At 39.6% G+C, this 17885-nt stretch overlaps 1 protein-coding gene across 2 annotated transcripts in view; it reads right to left on the bottom strand.

Annotated features, from left to right (window-relative positions):
- PDE11A (phosphodiesterase 11A) overlaps window positions 1-17885 on the bottom strand; it is a 450256-nt gene that overhangs the window by 374545 nt on the left and 57826 nt on the right. For both annotated transcript variants that reach the window (XM_051849396.2, XM_051849397.2), the window contains exon 2: window positions 12787-12945. In XM_051849396.2, coding sequence (XP_051705356.2) covers window positions 12787-12945 — 159 coding nt within the window. The remainder of the gene's footprint in view (window positions 1-12786; window positions 12946-17885) is intronic.

The following is a 17885-nucleotide window of genomic DNA, read 5'->3' as shown; positions in this document are numbered from 1 at the left end:
ACATGGGCACCAGGATTGCTCCACTTCTGATCCAGCTCTCTGCTATGGCCTGGGAAAGCAGTAGAAGATAGCCCAAGTCCTTGGGCCCCTGTACCCAAGTAGCAGAGAAAGAAGAAGCTCCTGGCTCCTGGCTTCAGAGCTCCAGCTGTTGCAGCCATCTGGGGAGTGAAGTAGCCGATGGAAGACCTCTCTCTCTCTCTCTCTGCCTCTGCCTCTGCCTCTCTCTAACTCTGCCTTTCCAATAAATAAATGAATCTTAAAAAAAAAAAAAGAATTAAAGGCTGGCGCCGCGGCTCACTAGGCTAATCCTCTGCCTTGCAGCGCCGGCACACCGGGTTCTAGTCCCGGTCGGGGTGCCGGATTCTGTCTCAGTTGCCCCCTTCCAGGCCAGCTCTCTGCTGTGGCCAGGGAGTGCAGTGGAGGATGGCCCAGGTGCTTGGGCCCTGCACCCCATGGGAGACCAGGATAAGTACCTGGCTCCTGCCATCGGATTAGTGCGGTGAGCCGGCTGCAGCGTGCCGGCCGCGGCTGCCATTGGAGGGTGAACCAATGGCAAAAAGGAAGACCTGAGCCGGCGCCATGGCTCAATAGGCTAATCCTCCACCTTGCGGCGCCGGCACACCGGGTTCTAGTCCCGGTTGGGGCGCCGGATTCTGTCCCGGTTGCCCCTCTTCCAGGCCAGCTCTCTGCTATGGCCAGGGAGTGCAGTGGAGGATGGCCCAGGTGCTTGGGCCCTGCACCCCATGGGAGACCAGGAAAAGCACCTGGATCCTGGCTCCTGCCATTGGATCAAGCGCGGTGCGCCGGCTGCAGCGGCGGCCATTGGAGGGTGAACCAATGGCAAAGGAAGACCTTTCTCTCTGTCTCTCTCTCTCACTGTCCACTCTGCCTGTCAAAAAAAAAAAAAAAAAAAAAAAAAAAGGAAGACCTGTCTCTCTGTCTCTCTCTCTCACTGTCCACTCTGCCTGTCAAAAAAAAAAAAAAAATTTAAAAAAAATGCTCTACCATAAAGTACATGAAAAATGCTTGACATCATTAGCCATGAAACAAATCAAAACCACAACAGAACACCACTTCAGACCCATCAGTATGGCTATAATAAAAAAGAAGATAATAACTGGAATTGAAAAAGAAAATTAGAACCCTCATACCCCCTTTTAGAACAGTCCAGTAATTCCTGAACATTAGAGTGAGCATATGACCCAGCAATTCTACTCCTAGGTCTATATTCAATAGACATGAAAACATGTTCACACAAAAGTTTCTACATGTATGTATTCATAACAGTCAACAAATGGAAACCACCTAAATGTTCATCAAGTGGGGAATGGATAAACAATATGTGGTATATTCATGCAGTGGAATTATATTTGGCTATTAAAGGAAATATTGGCTGCAACAGGTATAAACCTTGAAAACACTATGCTAAATGAAAGAAGCCAGCTAACAAAGATCATATGTTGTATAATCCTATTTATATGAACTTTCCAAAAAAGGCAAATCCACACAGGCAGAAAGTGAATTGGTAGTTGCCTAGAACTAGGACAGCTGGGAGGAAACAGAGAGTGATGGCTGATGGGTAATGAGGTTTCATTTTGGGTGATGAAAACATCGTAATTTATTTGGTGCGGCGATGGTTACACATCTCTGCTAACATAATCACTACAAATCACTGAACTACGAATTGTGTGGTATATGAATTGTACTTCAATAAAACTGTTTAGAAGTTAACATTCAAATTCTTTGATCTAGTAATCCTTTTTTTATTTTGTAAAGATTTATTTATTTTACTTTAAAGTCAGACTTACACAGAGAGAGAAGGAGAGGCAGAGAAAGAGAGAGAGAGAGAGAAGGAGAGGCAGAGAAAGAGAGAGAGAGAGAGAGAGAGAGAGAGAGAATCTTCCATCCTTGGTTCACACCCCAAATGGCTGCAATGGCCAATCCGAAGCCAGGAGCCACTTCCAGGTCTCCCACGCGGGTGCAGGGGCCCAAGGACTTGGGCCATCCTCCACTGCTTTCCCAGGCCACAGCAGAGAGCGGGATTGGAAGTGGAGTAGCTGGGTCTTGAACCGGTGCCCATATGGGATGCCGGCACTGCAGGCGGTGGTTTTACCCATTATGCCACAGCACCTGCCCCCAATCCAGTAATCCTAAACATTAGTTTGTATCATGTGAAACTGTGAATACTGGATCATTTTTTGCCTACAAAAAATCTGTTTATTGCTTTAACTAAATAGCCATCCTAAGATGTGGCCCAAGATTTATTTATAAAGATGTTCATCAATTTTTTTTAGTGATTTCATAATAGCATGATTTTGGAAACAACCTAATTGCTAAGAAATAAAATGATTAAATAAACTATTATATAATTACATGGTAGAATATATTGCACATATATGTAATGGTTACATCTTTTAAGAAGTGTTTAAAATAAAATACTGCATATGCTACATGATACAAATTTTGGAAAATACTTTTATTTTTACTGAAAGTTAACAAATGTAAAGAAATATCTCAAGAATATTAAGTTTTATCTCTGAAAGTTAGGAAGATTGGTGCTATTAATTCCCCCCCCCTTTTTTTTTGTACTTTTCACATTTCTACAATAAATTCTTGTTACTCTTATAATTAGGGGAAAAATCTTATCCTAAAAGGGAAAAATCCAAGAAAGACAGAGATACTCAATTCTGGCATATTCACATATATGTGAAATTCTACTAAATTCCACTTTTATTAAAAAAATTTGATTTAAGCTTTCAAAATTCCAATTCAAGTATTTCCCCATTCTAAAAAGAAAAGAAGCAACCTTGCTATTTATTCAGATGATAACACTGAATTAGTTTTTCAAGGAAGACAATTATCTGTCTTAATTGGAAAACCCCAGTAATAGAATTCACAGCACCTTATTCTAGTTCAACAATTCTCCCTGCCAACAGTGCTTATTTATTTCTAAAATGTAGCTGCAGATCATTCTCTCTGTGTAGTCAGAAATAGAGTTTGTAAAGTAGTTCTTTTGCTCATTTTCATTTTTACAAGTGGCTTGACTTAAGACTATTTCAAGTTCTGCCTTGGATGTATCAGTCCCTTAATATTAGAATGTGTTGAAATCTTCAGCTCCTGACATTTTCTTCTCAGAGGTGCCAGAGTCCTGTCTGTATCCCTGTGTAATATCTACAGCCTGGCTATGTCAGGTCTGTCTCATAACATCACCAACCTAGGGATAGGAATTGATGTTGAGATTACAATGCGATACTATAAGAAGATGCAATACAGACACTTGAGGTGAACATACTAATGAGATAACAGTTCCTTGTAGTTCAAATTTGGTGCAAAAGGCAGCCTAAAGTATGCACAGCTTATGTGAACACCTAGAGAAAAGGGAGGAAAACAGATATTCAGTAGATCAGCCACCACTTACCATAGTTATTTGAGGGAGAACTTTGGCTTAAATTTTACTCCCTAGTGAAAATTTCTTTTTATTCCGAGCCCCTTTGATATTTACCTAGACTTAATTAAGCACCCTCCTTAAGTAAATCTACAGAAAAAGACTCACTGAGTTATCAAATTATATCGAATCAATACTTGAAATTGTGTTATCTACTTTCATGTTTATTTAGTTTATTGTCTGTCTTTACCATATGAATGTAAACTCCAAGAGGGCAGGGTTTATTTATTTTTTTTTAATTATTTGAAAGGCAGAAAGAAACAGACACATACAGTTTATCAGTTTAACCTCAGCCCTTGGAACCATGTTTCAAATATGGTAGTGTCTAATAATTAGAAACTTAATAAATAGTGAATGAATGAATGGTTCTTCCACGCAACTGAACACTATATGGATATCAAAAATTATGTGTGGCTCAACTGTTACTCGAAATCTTCCATATTGAACATCATAAACGGTTATACCTTACAACCCATTATGCTAATTTATTTTATGTTCTTAACAACTACAAACTACCTTACTAGATTCTGAAAAGCATATGAAAAGAGAAAGAAAGTTGTTGCATCCAAGCACTTACTGCTTCCTTGGTAACACTTGGAAACATAGAAATAAAGCTAAGGAAGCAATAAGTTACAAATGTCAGTAATATTAGCCACCAGAGGACAACAGAATTTTTGCAAGAGGTCTGTTAACTAACATGCATACAAGCATCATCTGCATCTGGAAAAGTATATATCCTATGATTATTGTCCTTCATTCTGTTAAATTGTTTTATTATTTTTTAAAATTGCTGAATATTTGATCATCATATATTTTCTCAATGAAGGATTACTCAAAATCCAACTGACATCTGAGAAAAATTCCACACTATAAAATGTTAGGAATCACTTATAAGGACAAACAATAGTCACTTTTGGAATACTGCCAAATTAGTTCTGCGATGACAGAATTTGACCTTATAAGTCATGAAAGAAAGGTGACTAGGAGAATGCCATGCAACTAGATAAGAATATAAGTAAAGCTATAGAAATGGGAATCCCAAGACAAAAATCAAGAACAGGGTAGATACCTGGGAGTTAACATTAGACCATGGCAGGCAGATTTGCCTTTTGTACCCCAAAGTGAGACTCTGCCTAAGGAAGATTTAGAGAATCAAGCCAGGAGTCCTCAGCATTATTCTTCCTACAGGAAAAAAAATACTTGAAGTTGAACCTGATTGCATTGGTAACAGTTTTCTCACAAATCTTGATGGTTTCTGAACCTCTGAGTCAGATATAGTCCAAAGAACACATGGAACATGAACAAATTCATCTCTGCCATTCTTGGAATGTCACAGAATAATAGCTATTAAAAGGCAAACTGTGCAGTAACAAGTTCATTTAAATAAGACAAAATATTGCAAATAATGAATTATGGGATTAAAATGTTTCCAGGACTGAAATTTTTATTGCTCAAGTTTAAGCTGAAATCATGAGACTTTTGTCAAGGACTTAGACATCCTTTTATAAACACTGATTCATAATTATAATTTTGCTGTAAGAAGTTTGAAAATCTAACAATTGAAATACAGGCATAAAAGGAAAAATACATGAGTTGAGAACACAAAGGACATTTCTTAATTAATACATTTCTCTTACAGTATTTGACTATCTTAAAGATAATACAGTATTAATAGAAAACACATAAACTGGCCTGATAGGGTTGTTGTAATACCATTACCCACATATATACAAGATTTTGTATAAATATTATTATATAACAATTTTTAAAATAATTTTTTGCAGGCAAAGTTAGACAATGAGAGAGAGAAAGAGACAGAGAGAAAGGTCTTCCTTCCATTGGTTCACCCCCTAAATGGCCACTATGGCCGGCGCACTGTGCTGATCCGAAGCCAGGAGCCAGGTACTTCCTCCTGGTCTCCCATGCGGGTGCAGGGCCCAAGCACTTGGGCCATCCTCCACTGCCTTCCCAGGCCACAGCAGAGAGCTGGCCTGGAAGAGGAGCAACCAGGACAGAATCCGGCGCCCCAAATGGGACTAGAACCCAGGGTGCCGGCACCGCAGGTGGAGGATTAGCCTAGTGAGCCACGGCACCGGCCTAAAATAACTTTTTAAAAACTACCTTTTGGGCCGGCGCCGCGGCTCACTAGGCTAATCCTCCACCTAGCGGCGCCGGCACACCGGGTTCTAGTCCCGGTCGGGGCGCCGGATTCTGTCCCGGCTGCCCCTCTTCCAGGCCGGCCCTCTGCTGTGGCCAGGGAGTGCAGTGGAGGATGGCCCAGGTGCTTGGGCCCTGCACCCCCATGGGAGACCAGGAGGGGCACCTGGCTCCTGGCTCCTGCCATCGGATCAGCGCGGTGCGCCGGCCGCGGCGGCCATTGGAGGGTGAACCGGCGGCAAAGGAGGACCTTTCTCTCTGTCTCTCTCTCTCACTGTCCACTCTGCCTGTCAAATAAAAAAAAAAAAAACTACCTTTTGTAGAAACTATTCCTAATTGGACAGAAGAAGTCTGATTTTGCTCCCATTAAACTGATTTTTCCAAACTAACTGGTTTTGGGGGGCTGCCTATTATCATAGAACTATGCCTTGCAGTCATGTCTGAAGGTATCCAAATTTTTTAAAAAGTCAATCTTATGCCGGCGCCGCGGCTCACTAGGCTAATCCTCCGCCTAGCGGCGCCGGCACACCGGGTTCTAGTCCTGGTTGGGGCGCCGGATTCTGTCCCGGTTGCCCCCCTTCCAGGCTAGCTCTCTGCTGTGGCCAGGGAGTGCAGTGGAGGATGGCCCAGGTGCTTGGGCCCTGCACCCCATGGGAGACCAGGAAAAGCACCTGGCTCCTGGCTCCTGCCATTGGATCAGCGCGGTGCGCCGGCTGCAGCGCGCTGGCCGCAGCAGCCATTGGAGGGTGAACTAACGGCAAAGGAAGACCTTTCTCTCTGTCTCTCTCTCACTGTCCACTCTGCCTGTCAAAAAAAAAAAAAAAAAAAAGTCAATCTTATGCCAGTAAATATCATATACAAGTCACACACATGCAAGTCACTGCCAGCTTTCTGGGGCCACTGATTTGTCACCCCTGTCCATGTGATATATTCAACACACCTCCCCATTACAGTGAACTTTAATAAATTTTGCATCTTCAACATCTCATGGATCTTAAACATCAGCTTCTATATAGTCAGAAATACTTTAGAAATGTAAGGCCAAAACTTCTGAAGTCCTCTCCGTTATCTGGTTGTTGCTGACAACAAAACCCCAGTCTCTGCAGAGACTAGTTAGCATCCCCCACGCACTATCCTCAATATCAGTTAGTGAGGGACGGTCACCAGTAACAAGCTCCTGGAACACAGCCAGTCCCCTGACAGCCTAGCTCAGCTGGCGACATCCCAGCTCTACAGGGTGTCTGAACATGTCAGCATGAAGGAGAGCAGCAGGGCAGCCCGACACTCCAAATTCTGAGCTGGAAAGAGGTACCCAGAGGATAAAGAAACAGAAGAACTTCAAGTTACATTGCCTTATATGTCAGCTATTGGGAAGTAACCACAAAGAGACACATCACACTTTACGAGACACCAACAACAAGAAGAGGTGCCATGGGGGCTGTGATATAGGCAACCTGGGAGAGTGGATAAGAACCGTGCTCATTTCCATTTCCCACATTTCATGTTGGTATACTCATATATCTTAATAGATCAAAAATATTTGCTCCAATTCAGGTCTCATTATTTTGTTCTGCAAAATAATACCTCCCTTTACGCACCCAGGAATAATAAAGTGATGAGTTAATTGGATGCAAGGAGTCTAGTCATTTCTCCTAAATCAGCTAGCTTATACATATCACTGAAAAACAGCAACATGTGCTTGAAGCCCATCAAGTGAACCAGAAAATTCCAATCACCTCTTCTGCATCGTCTGCCTTTTTGTGTAGTTTCAACGTGAATTACCCAGATAGTAATTTGTCAGTATGTAACTTAAATCATTAGTATGTGCATATGGGATATGAAATTTCAAACACTCTCACCAGTTCAGATAAAATTCTTTCTGATTACCCAAGAAGTTTGGTGAGCATGATGCTTTTGAAGTCATTACAATGAGAGTTGTCAGGCAGAAGCTACATGGCCATCATTTAGGTAAAGATTCCTGCATTAGGAAAGGGCAAGGGTGGTGAGGAATGGACCAAATGATCTTTCCAGGCTCTGCCAACAATGATTACAAGGCATATCATGGCCAGTGAATCTCAGGTATTTTGCTTATCAAAACCACAAAATGATCCTATGTGCAATTAAGTTAGATACAGAAATACCACTGAAATGAATACATCCTATTTAATTTTTCATTTATCTAAGGAATATATTTTACTGGATTTAGTGCTGCAGGATTTTTAAAATTCTACTACACATAACTGAGCTTACAGCCTCCAGAAGTTGACATTTCAAGATATCAGGACACACAAATCATAGTATGAAAATAGGTGACAAATTCACCACTATCCATGTAAATGATGACACGGCTCTTATATGTATAAAGTAAAATAATAAATAGGGTTCAGATTACTTTAGTTTGGCTTTGAATATACAGTCACAACACATAAGGCTCACTTATGGGTGGTAAGTGGTACCCTAAACATTTTACATTTATTCTCTATTTTATTCCTATTTTACAACAACCCTATGACGGAGATTCTAGACAACAGAGGGATTCAACATCTTGCTCAAGGTCACTCAGCTAATAAACAGCAGAGCCAAGACTTGAACCTGTTTTGGAGGCTTTCTAAGTCCAGAGCATCTTACTCATGACACAGCTTCCTTTTGCTCCTTGATCCCTTACTCGTAGGCAACACTGAAATTACTTCTCTTCCTAGAGTTTTTACTGGCAAATGTGAGAGGAGGTTATCTGAAGTTTCCTGGCAGACTAAGAAAAACTAAGTTTTAATATGTGAACTGAACAAATTTGTCAGGGTTCTAAGAAAATAGATGTGTGCATGTTACTACCATAGAAAATGGGTTCAACACATTCCCAAAGCTCTTTGATAACATGGAATGAGAGCTATAAAACTTTCTGTCCACTTTGATTCAATAATTTCAGTCTTTGGAATAAACCCCAAGGGAACAACACAAAAAGAAAAAGGAATTTGTCCAGAATGTTCATTCATTCAATCTACAAATACGGTCTATTTGTAGTAGTGAAAAAACTGGAAATAACCCAAATTCCCAGTGACAGTACAATGCCTAAGTAAATTTTATAGAAAAATAGAAAAAGAAAGCTTTATAATTCCAATAAGTGGCAAATGCATGATATAGTCACATGTGAACATATATGTAAGAAGTAACTTTACATTAAAAAGCAAAACACAAATTAGTATAAGGATACTACCACACAACTAATAATAACATGAGAGAACTACGAATTTATAAAGTAGTATATCCCCCTTTTTCATTGTTGAAACTTCACCACCAGAAGAGAACCTGGTATACAGCTTATGTATGATAAATAGAGGCTACTTACTTAAATCTTGCTATAACGTGGAAGTTGGCCACCATTACTTGCATTTAGTAGACTCAAAGGGGAGTGGATAAGTTTGATGGTGAAGCAGAGAAGATTTAAGTCTGCTTTGATTGGAAGTTGTTGGCATGCAGAAGCTAAATGCAGACTAACTAGAAGCAGGACATTTTAGGTAATTATTAATTTGGGGAGAAAACTTATTCTTTTTTTCTGGCTCACCCTGAGTTGAAAGTATATGGTGGTAGAGGGAAATGCAGGAGCAAAAATCTAGGGAAGCTGCAATCATTGACCAAATCATGACTGTTCTGGGCTGATAGCTTCAGATATTGTGATTTGGCTTTCTAGACTGACCATGGAAGACAACATGGGTTGAGTTCTATCGTCATGTATGGTCTGTTGATTATCCATTTGTATATCTGATCTCTCACTATGGGAATCCATTTATCATAAACCAATCTGTCAGAAACAGTCAGGTGGGAGAGATGCACACGGAGAGATATGCAGTAAGGTGTACAGAGCTTCAGTCCCCCCCCCCACACACACACATACACACACACATCCTGCTGGGCATACCACCCTCTCGGCACCTACACATATTTAGTAACTCAAAATATCCACTTAATAAAAGTTAACAGCCCCAAATTACACAGAGGTAGTGTTTTTAACTGAGCCTGGCTGTATCCCACATGTATTAATGTGCTGTCAGTAAAAGCCAATATTTCATGAAGATTTCCTGTGTGAGGATTCTTCCAAGTTCTTTCTCTGTATTCTCTCATTTAATCTTCCAAGAGCCTACGAGACAAACATTATTTTTATCATCCCTCTTCTAAGAGGAAGGAATTGGGACACAAAGAATCTAAGTAACTTGCCCAAGACTACACAAACCATGGAGGACATGGAATTTCAACCCAAATAGACTCTGCAGTGTTATGCTGTGTGCTTTCTCTTATTTAGGAGAAGAATGTAGATTTTGATACTTCCAATTCATCACTTAAAGAGTGTTTTCTAGCTTTTCTTTTTTAGATAGATAGATAGATAGATAGAGTTAGACAGTGAGAGAGAGACAGAGAGAAAGGTCTTCCCTCCAGAGCTACGCCGATCCGAAGCCAGGAGCCAGGTGCCTCCTCCTGGTCTCCCATGCGGGTGCAGGAGCCCAAGCACCTGGGCCATCCTCCACTGCCTTCCTGGGCCACAGCAGAGAGCTGGACTGGAAACGGAGCAACCAGGACTAGAACCTGGTGCCCACATGGGATGCCAGCGCCGCAGGCGGAAGATTAACCGTGAGCCATGGTGCTGGCCCCTACCTTTTCTTCTTTATCACTCCAATTTGGTTTACAATATATAGAATCCTTGCAGCAAAGGACTTTAACCAGATCTAGAAGTTGTCGAGACAAAATACTCTCTGGACAGTATTATCTACATGAAAGCAATCTTCCTGCTATGACTAATAGTCTTTTTTTAAGAAGTGAGACTATAGTAGGAGTTTAAAGTCATGTGAGGGAATTATAGAGGCTGAAAGATAAAGTGCTGCCCGGAGGGCTGGGCATTTAGCCTTGCAGTTAAGATGCCCACATACTACAGTGGAGTGCCTCTATTCAATTCCTGGCTCCAGTTCCTTACTTCACCTTTTTGCTATTGCACCCCTAGGGAGGCAGCGTTGATGGCCTAAGTAACTAGATCGCTGCCACCTTTGTGGGAGACTTGGATTGAGTTTCTTGCTCCCACCTGCAGCCCCAACCTGACTCTGGCTATTGTAGGCATATAGAAAGTGATATAGCACATGAGAACTCTCTCCCCCCTCCCGCCCCCACCCCTACACAACCCCTGGCTCTTCATTTAAATAAAAAAAAATTAAAATTATGTTACTGTGGGCATGTGAGATAACTGCGAAAGAGAAATCCAGTATTTTGAATAAGGAATTGTTTAAATGAGGTTGAATCTAAGAAATAAATTGCCTGGTAATAAATGACAAGTTGAAGACATTTTAAAATTCTTGGGAGAATGTTAGTTTAAACAGAAAAATATATGCTTTGCATTTGCCTAGTTTCCTATATTTTAAAAAATGTGTTTTATTTATGACCTTATTTAATTCTAACACCATAGAATGGCAGATAATACAGCTGACAGATAAGGAAAGTGAGAGAGATTAAGATACTCACCCAAGCAACTGCTTATCATTAGCTGAGCTGGGATTCAGTCCCAGACTCTCATTTTCAATAGATCTAAACATTGACACTGTTCAAGACAGGTATAAAGCTCTGTGTAAATCTTACACTGAAATCATTCAGAGCTTAAGAAGTCCTATTTCCTAAGTATAAATCCACTGAGAAAAGTCCAGAAAACAAACTTAACATGAATGAAATCAAAGATGAGACTCTCTTTAAATGAAGAAGGCAGGGCTACCACCTGTGTATTAACTGAACTGTGTGGGGGATGTCATGGGTATGTAGTTGTTATGCCTGGAAAGACATAAAGTCCAAATCCTTCTATCTAAACTCTTATAAAAGACACATTATCTCAGGGCTCTATCATCTAAGATACAAAATGAAGAAAATGAAATCTTTGCTTTATCTGTGCATTCCATGGAAACCTTCCTTTCCATACTTACATACACTTCTAAGCATCCTCTACTTCATTTCTGGTCTGGCTGATGGAAGCCTGTTCTGGATTCAAAGATCAAATATTACCCTTTTCTGTTCCTCCAAGCCTCTGAGAAGAACCTTCTCTTGTCTAGGCTCTCTGGGCATGTCTTGGGACATCTTGTTCTCTACCTGTGTAGCTCCTGGATGGCATGACACATTTTAGGTTTATCTTAGTGCCTTCCAGGTCCCCACCCAAAGTCTTCAACATGCTATGTGGTTTATCAAATTGGTAAATCATCTGAGACCCAATATCACTATTAAGAGTTCATAAACTTTTACCAGAACTTACAACATTCCAATTCCACCAAAGAAACATCCTCAATGAAAGATTCTCTTCATTCAGAAATCATCTGGTGTCCTTACAGTCATATTTTGTATTGGATTTCTAAACCTGTAGATCTGTAGTATTTTAATGCATCAAAAATCAACTCTGGCAAATAGCAAACCCACATCCACAAGGTTAAATTATACATTCTTTAATTAATTAGAATAAGGAGGTCATCAAACTTAACCAAAATGTGCTTTTACTACAAGATTTTTAACACCTAACCAGATCCTACTCAGGATGAAAGTAAGAGCTTCAAAGCCAACACATCAGCTCTTTGAAGAGTCTCTTAGTACAAGATGGTGAGTAAACAACTGGTAAAGAACTGAAATTTCAGGACAAAAAATACATCCTCTACCAAGGTCAACTGCTGCTCAGGGACAAAAATAATGTGCTTTTTATTAGCAATTTGCAGTAACAATTAAACAACATTCATTTTATTGAGGTTTTTATGTAAGAACTGAGAAAACAATTCTTCATTGTAGTTATAAAAATACAAGAGAAAGTGCTGAGTTTCCGAAACACAGTAATCTTCCTCTAGTCCCTGTCTTCCCTGGGGCCATGTGTGGTAGCATTGTGATCTTCAATTAAAAACTTTACTTATAGGGGGCATAAAGACCAGAAAATAACAAGAATATTACTGAGGCTTATGAAAAAGGGGGAGGGTAAAAAAGTAAAGATGAAGTAATTATTTTCAATTATATCACATTCTATGAAACATTTTAAAAATCCAGTTACATTTTGTGTAACATGAGGAAAAGCCCTTTGATCCATGAATGGGCTAAACCAACAGCTACATAATTCCTGTCTTTTCAGGAAGAATATCAATGAATGATCAAAAAGGAAAGTACAAAATATGAAAGTCATGAAACCTTACTTTTTCATCATCTTCAGTAAATGGAGCACCTTCAGGAATCTTATTTATTGCCTGGGCCACACCAATAATTTCACCATCACTGCTTCGTATGGGCATGCACAGTAATGATTTTGTCTTGTATCCCGTTAGCTTATCAATTTCATCATTGAATCGCCGATCCTATAATTACGAGAGAGAAAATATTAGTTGTGTGTACACTGTTGTCAAGGAGAAGAAGAAAATTAAAAAACACTGCACTTCTGTAAGTGGTATCACTGGGAATTTTCTCCCATGGATACTTCATCACAGTAACAGACATTATTTCATGTTTAATTCACCAAAGGAGCATAAATGATAACATATCACACCCACCATTGTTAACCATGGTAAATAAAGAAAGAAACTTTAAACCCAACTACAATACATCAAAATTGAGGAAGGGCAAATATTTTTAGAGCAACCCACAGTATATTATTTATTAACTTATTTCACAAAGACAACTATATATCAAACATCATATAAGAAAAAAACATAAAAAGTTACTCTTTTTCTGGTCAAATTGATCCTGTGAAAAAAAGAATTTATGAGTTCATAGTGATACTTCCAAATACTCCAAAAAAGGTGTGGAGGGAGTAGATGAAAGACTTCTGTATATAATGCCAGCTAAAAATGTTGACAGAATAAGAAAATTATATAATATCTTTTTCACAACTATCAATATAATAATGGTTACAAGCCAGGTTCATCAATGAATGCTAATCCCATTAGGTGAAATGTTATTAAATATTATGTTCACATAATCTCAAAGTGCCACCCCAAATGTTCTTTATTCACAAAGGTAAAATGTGTCTTTATAAAGAAGAGATTCAGTAATGTGTTGTACTATGAAAATTAACAGTAAAACTAATCTTCAAAGAGTATTTTATACTTTATGTCTGTGTGGGTGCAAACTGTTGAAATCTTTACTCAGTATAGAGTTGATCTTCTGTATATAAAGAGAATTAAAAATGAATCTTAATGAAGAATGGGATGGGAGAGAGAGTTGGAGATAGGATGGTTTGCGGGTGGGAGGGTGGTTACGGGGGTTAGAAACACTATAATCCAAAAGTTGTAATTTTGAAATTTATATTTATTAAATAAAAGTTTTCTATTAAAAATAAATAGAGATTCAGGGGCAAATGTCCCAGGCAGCAGTTGGTTAGACTCTTTAAAAATATCAACATCATGAGAAACAAAATATAAAAATAAAAATAAAGCTATGCAAACTTCACTGGTTTAAAGAAGACTTAAGAGATCTGAAATTCTAAACCATATGATCTTTACTGGAAATTCACTGGATTTGTTTTTGGGAGGAAAATTGAAGCAAGTTGAGCATGGACTTAATGTAAGATCATGTCATTGTATTCACGTAAGTTTCTTAGTTGTGATAGTGGAATTGTAATGATGTGGGAGAATGCTCTTACTTTTAGGATATATATAAGCCACAGTATTTTAGGGTAAAATGTCATGAAACCTTCAACTTACTTTCAAATAATAATAATAATATAGGGAAAAGAAGGGAAAATTGGCCTCAGAAAGAGTAATCGGGACTAGAAATGTTCCAAGAAAGATAATAAACTGGATCCAGGCATACCATTTTAAGCTTAGGTGACTGAGGCTTTTCTCTATGTCCTCCACAGACCCCATTATAGTATGCTTAGAAACCAAAACAGAGTACTACTGCCTACTTCCATCTGAAGCTGTGGATTGGATCTAAGGGCATAGGGATACTGTCTGTGGACTAGATGGCAACCTCAAGACTAAGCAAACACTGCAACAGGCTACCTGTTGTCCCATGTATGTCTTCAATATCAAAAGGACAAGGCGTCCTTAGATGGTATTCTAATAAAGCTTGATTATGATCTGGGGCCCCCAAAGTTCTTTGTGAGGGAATAGCCCAAAAAGAGCAAGGGAAATTGAAACCAAACAAAACCAAGTCTCATGCTCATAATGAATATGCAACAAAGCTTTCAGAAAAAAAGTAATTTATGTTAATTTGAGAAGATAACAGAGGAACCACTATATGTCAGGCTGGGGGCAAGAAGACATAGCAGTAAGAAAAAAAAAAGCATCATTCCTGCCTTCATTGAATTCGCAGTCTAGTAGATGAGGTAGATGACATTACTGTGTCATTATGTATCATGGTAAGTGATGCAGAGGGAAAGAACAAGGTACATAAGGGAGGCTGAATGGCAAGGACCTATTTTTATAGGGATCAAAGAAGTGCTATCTGAAAACAGAATGAGTAGACTGAGACTTGAATCATCAATAAGAATTTGCCAGGAAGATGAGCAGTGCAAATGAAGGACATGGAGTGGAAAAAGCTAAGAAAGTTCCAAAGACTACAAGGTCAGTGTGTTAGCCTGCAGGGAGCAAAAGGGAAAATGAGAGTGAGACAGGGACCAAATGCTGCCAAGTCTTGTAGACATGGAAAGGAGTTATATTTAATCTTCAAAGCAACAAAAATTATAGAAGATAATGATGCAGGAGAATGGTACAATTCACTTTCTAGCTTTCAGTATTCTCTGAAATTATCTTACTACGTTACTTGTCCCTGCAGGTAGAAATGTTTTTCTTCCAGAAAGCAGAAATATTGTCTCTCTTAATTTAGTGCTTCATCCAGGCACACTGTAAGTGCTCAATAATATTTTTGAATCATTTTTATGTAAAATATAGAAAAGCCATTAAGGCACCACATTTCACTCTTTGGCATAAGTTTAGAGAAAGTTTTTACAACATATACAGAAGACAGATATACAGATATGTTTACATCAGCATCAATATTGAAAATAAAAAAATGGAAACTACTTGAACGATGACTAATAGAACAACAATTAAAAAAAAAAAACTACAGGATTTGAAGATGGCTGAAAAGGGAAAGAACATACTGATTTAGGAGAGGAGAAATAAGCAGATAAAATGGGGAGGAAGTGCATTCCCAGAGAAGAGTTGCAGAGAAATCTGCAGTGGAAATTCTTCAGGAAAAGAGGGATGCTGTGAATCAGCATGGAAGGTGCAGACATGTAGAAATGAGTACAGACACAACACACAACCCCCATAGCCAAGAGACAGAGCATACACCAGTTTGGGAGATGAAGATGAGAGCAGACTGCAGCAGCCATGCCAATGGTAATACTGCCGGACGAAGAGGCTTGCATGCCACACTGTTTTTGAGTCTGGCCTGAAGCCCTAACAGGGGCAGGGTACCTACTTAACCCACAGAAAAAAGAACACACTTCTTTCTCCCCATCACCCCACAAAGGTGCCTGGAAACTGGTGGGGAGAAGGTGCCATTTTAACACCAGTAGCAGCTGCAGAACCTCTTGTGCCTGCTTGTAATCCAGGGATTTTATCAGAGGGAAAAATCTGTGTTCCCCACTGACTTTTAATCTGGCTGGGAGGATTGACAGGAGGCTGGACATCAGATAGGATTGTGAGGTGCCTGCAACCTCTCAACACATCAAAGGCTATGGGGCTCAAACTGCCAAGGCAGAAGATCCAAAGGCAGCTGGTTCTGGAAATGTCTCTGCTGTCTCCATGGAAGGGACAAGCTAGCAAGGCAGAACAGATGCTCTTCACCCCGTGTTTGTGGGAACCTTGCATGCTGAGACTGTGGGAACTCTGGCACAGGTTGCAGCTGGATCTCTGGGCAATCAGTTTGTGGTGCCAGAGGCTCGGCGCTCCCTGATTGCCTGGGGTGGGTCCCTGTAGCAGGATCTGTGCTTACATGTCAGATATCTTCCAGTGAAAGTACAAGGAAAGCCAAAACAAAAAATAGGAATATTAATAGAAAAATGACAGGGCTAAGTCTTTACTTATCAATAATAACCTTGAATGTAAATGATCTAAATTCTCCAATTAAAAGATACAAACTGGCTGAATGGATTAAAAATAAGACCCATCTATTTGCTGCCTACAAGAAACACTCCTCACCAACAAAGATATACACAGACTGAACGTGAAAGGATGGAAAAAGATATTCCATGCTAACAAAAAGTAAAAATGAGCAGAAATAACCATCCTGATACTAGACAAAGTAGACTTTAACATAAAAACTATTAAAAGTGATGAAAAGGGGCCCAATTAATGATTAAGGTATCAATTAAACAGGAAGATATGAATATAATAAATGTACATGCACCCAATGCCAGGACACTTGGCTTTTTAAAACAAATGTTAATGGATATAAGGGAGACATAAGCTCGAATATAATAGTAATAGGGGACTTCAACAGCCCATCTTCATCAATGGACAGATCAATTAGACAGAAAAGAAACAAAGAAACAACAGAACAAATCTACACTATGGACCAAATAGACCTATCTGATATCTACAGAACTTCTCATCCCACACCACAGTTGCAGAATACATATCTTTTTCATCACTGCATAGAACTTTCTCTAGGATAGACCATATGCTAGGCCATAAAGCAAGTCTCAACAAATTCAAAAAAATTTGAAATCACATCACGAATCTTTCCCGACCACAATGGAATGAAGCTGGGAATCTAAGACTCAAGAATCTCTGGAAAATATGCAAACACATGGACATGGAACAACATGTTCCTTAATGAATAATGGGTCTTAGAAAAATCAAATGGAAAATAAAAATGTTTTTGGAAACAAATGAAAATTACAACACAACATATCAAAAAAGTTTAATAACAAATGATGTTAGGGGCCAGTGCTGTGGCGCAGTAGGTTAATCCTCCATCTGTGGCGCCAGCATCCCATATGGACCACCGGTTCTAGTCCCGGCTGCTCCTTTTCCAATCCAGCTCTCTGCTATGGCCTGGGAAAGCAGCAGAAGATGGCCCAAGTCCTTGGACCCCTGCACCCTCATGGGAGACTGGGAAGAAGCTCCTGGCTCCTGGCTCTTGGCTCCTGGCTCCTGGCTTTGGATCGGCGCAGCTCCGGCCATTGCGGCCATCTGGGGAGCGAACCAATGGAAGGAAGACCTCTGTCTCTGTCTCTGGCTCTCACTGTTTATAACTCTACCTTTCAAATAAATAAATAAATAAAATATTTTTAAAAATAACAAATGATGTTTAAACATAGATTGCACTAGCCAGGTAATGACCA

The sequence above is a fragment of the Oryctolagus cuniculus genome, chromosome 3 (assembly GCF_964237555.1).
Source record: "Oryctolagus cuniculus chromosome 3, mOryCun1.1, whole genome shotgun sequence".
Classification (NCBI taxonomy): Eukaryota; Metazoa; Chordata; class Mammalia; order Lagomorpha; family Leporidae; genus Oryctolagus; species Oryctolagus cuniculus.
The sequence above is the reverse complement of the archived record's forward strand: the minus strand, read 5'-3'. Positions and strand labels throughout refer to the sequence as shown.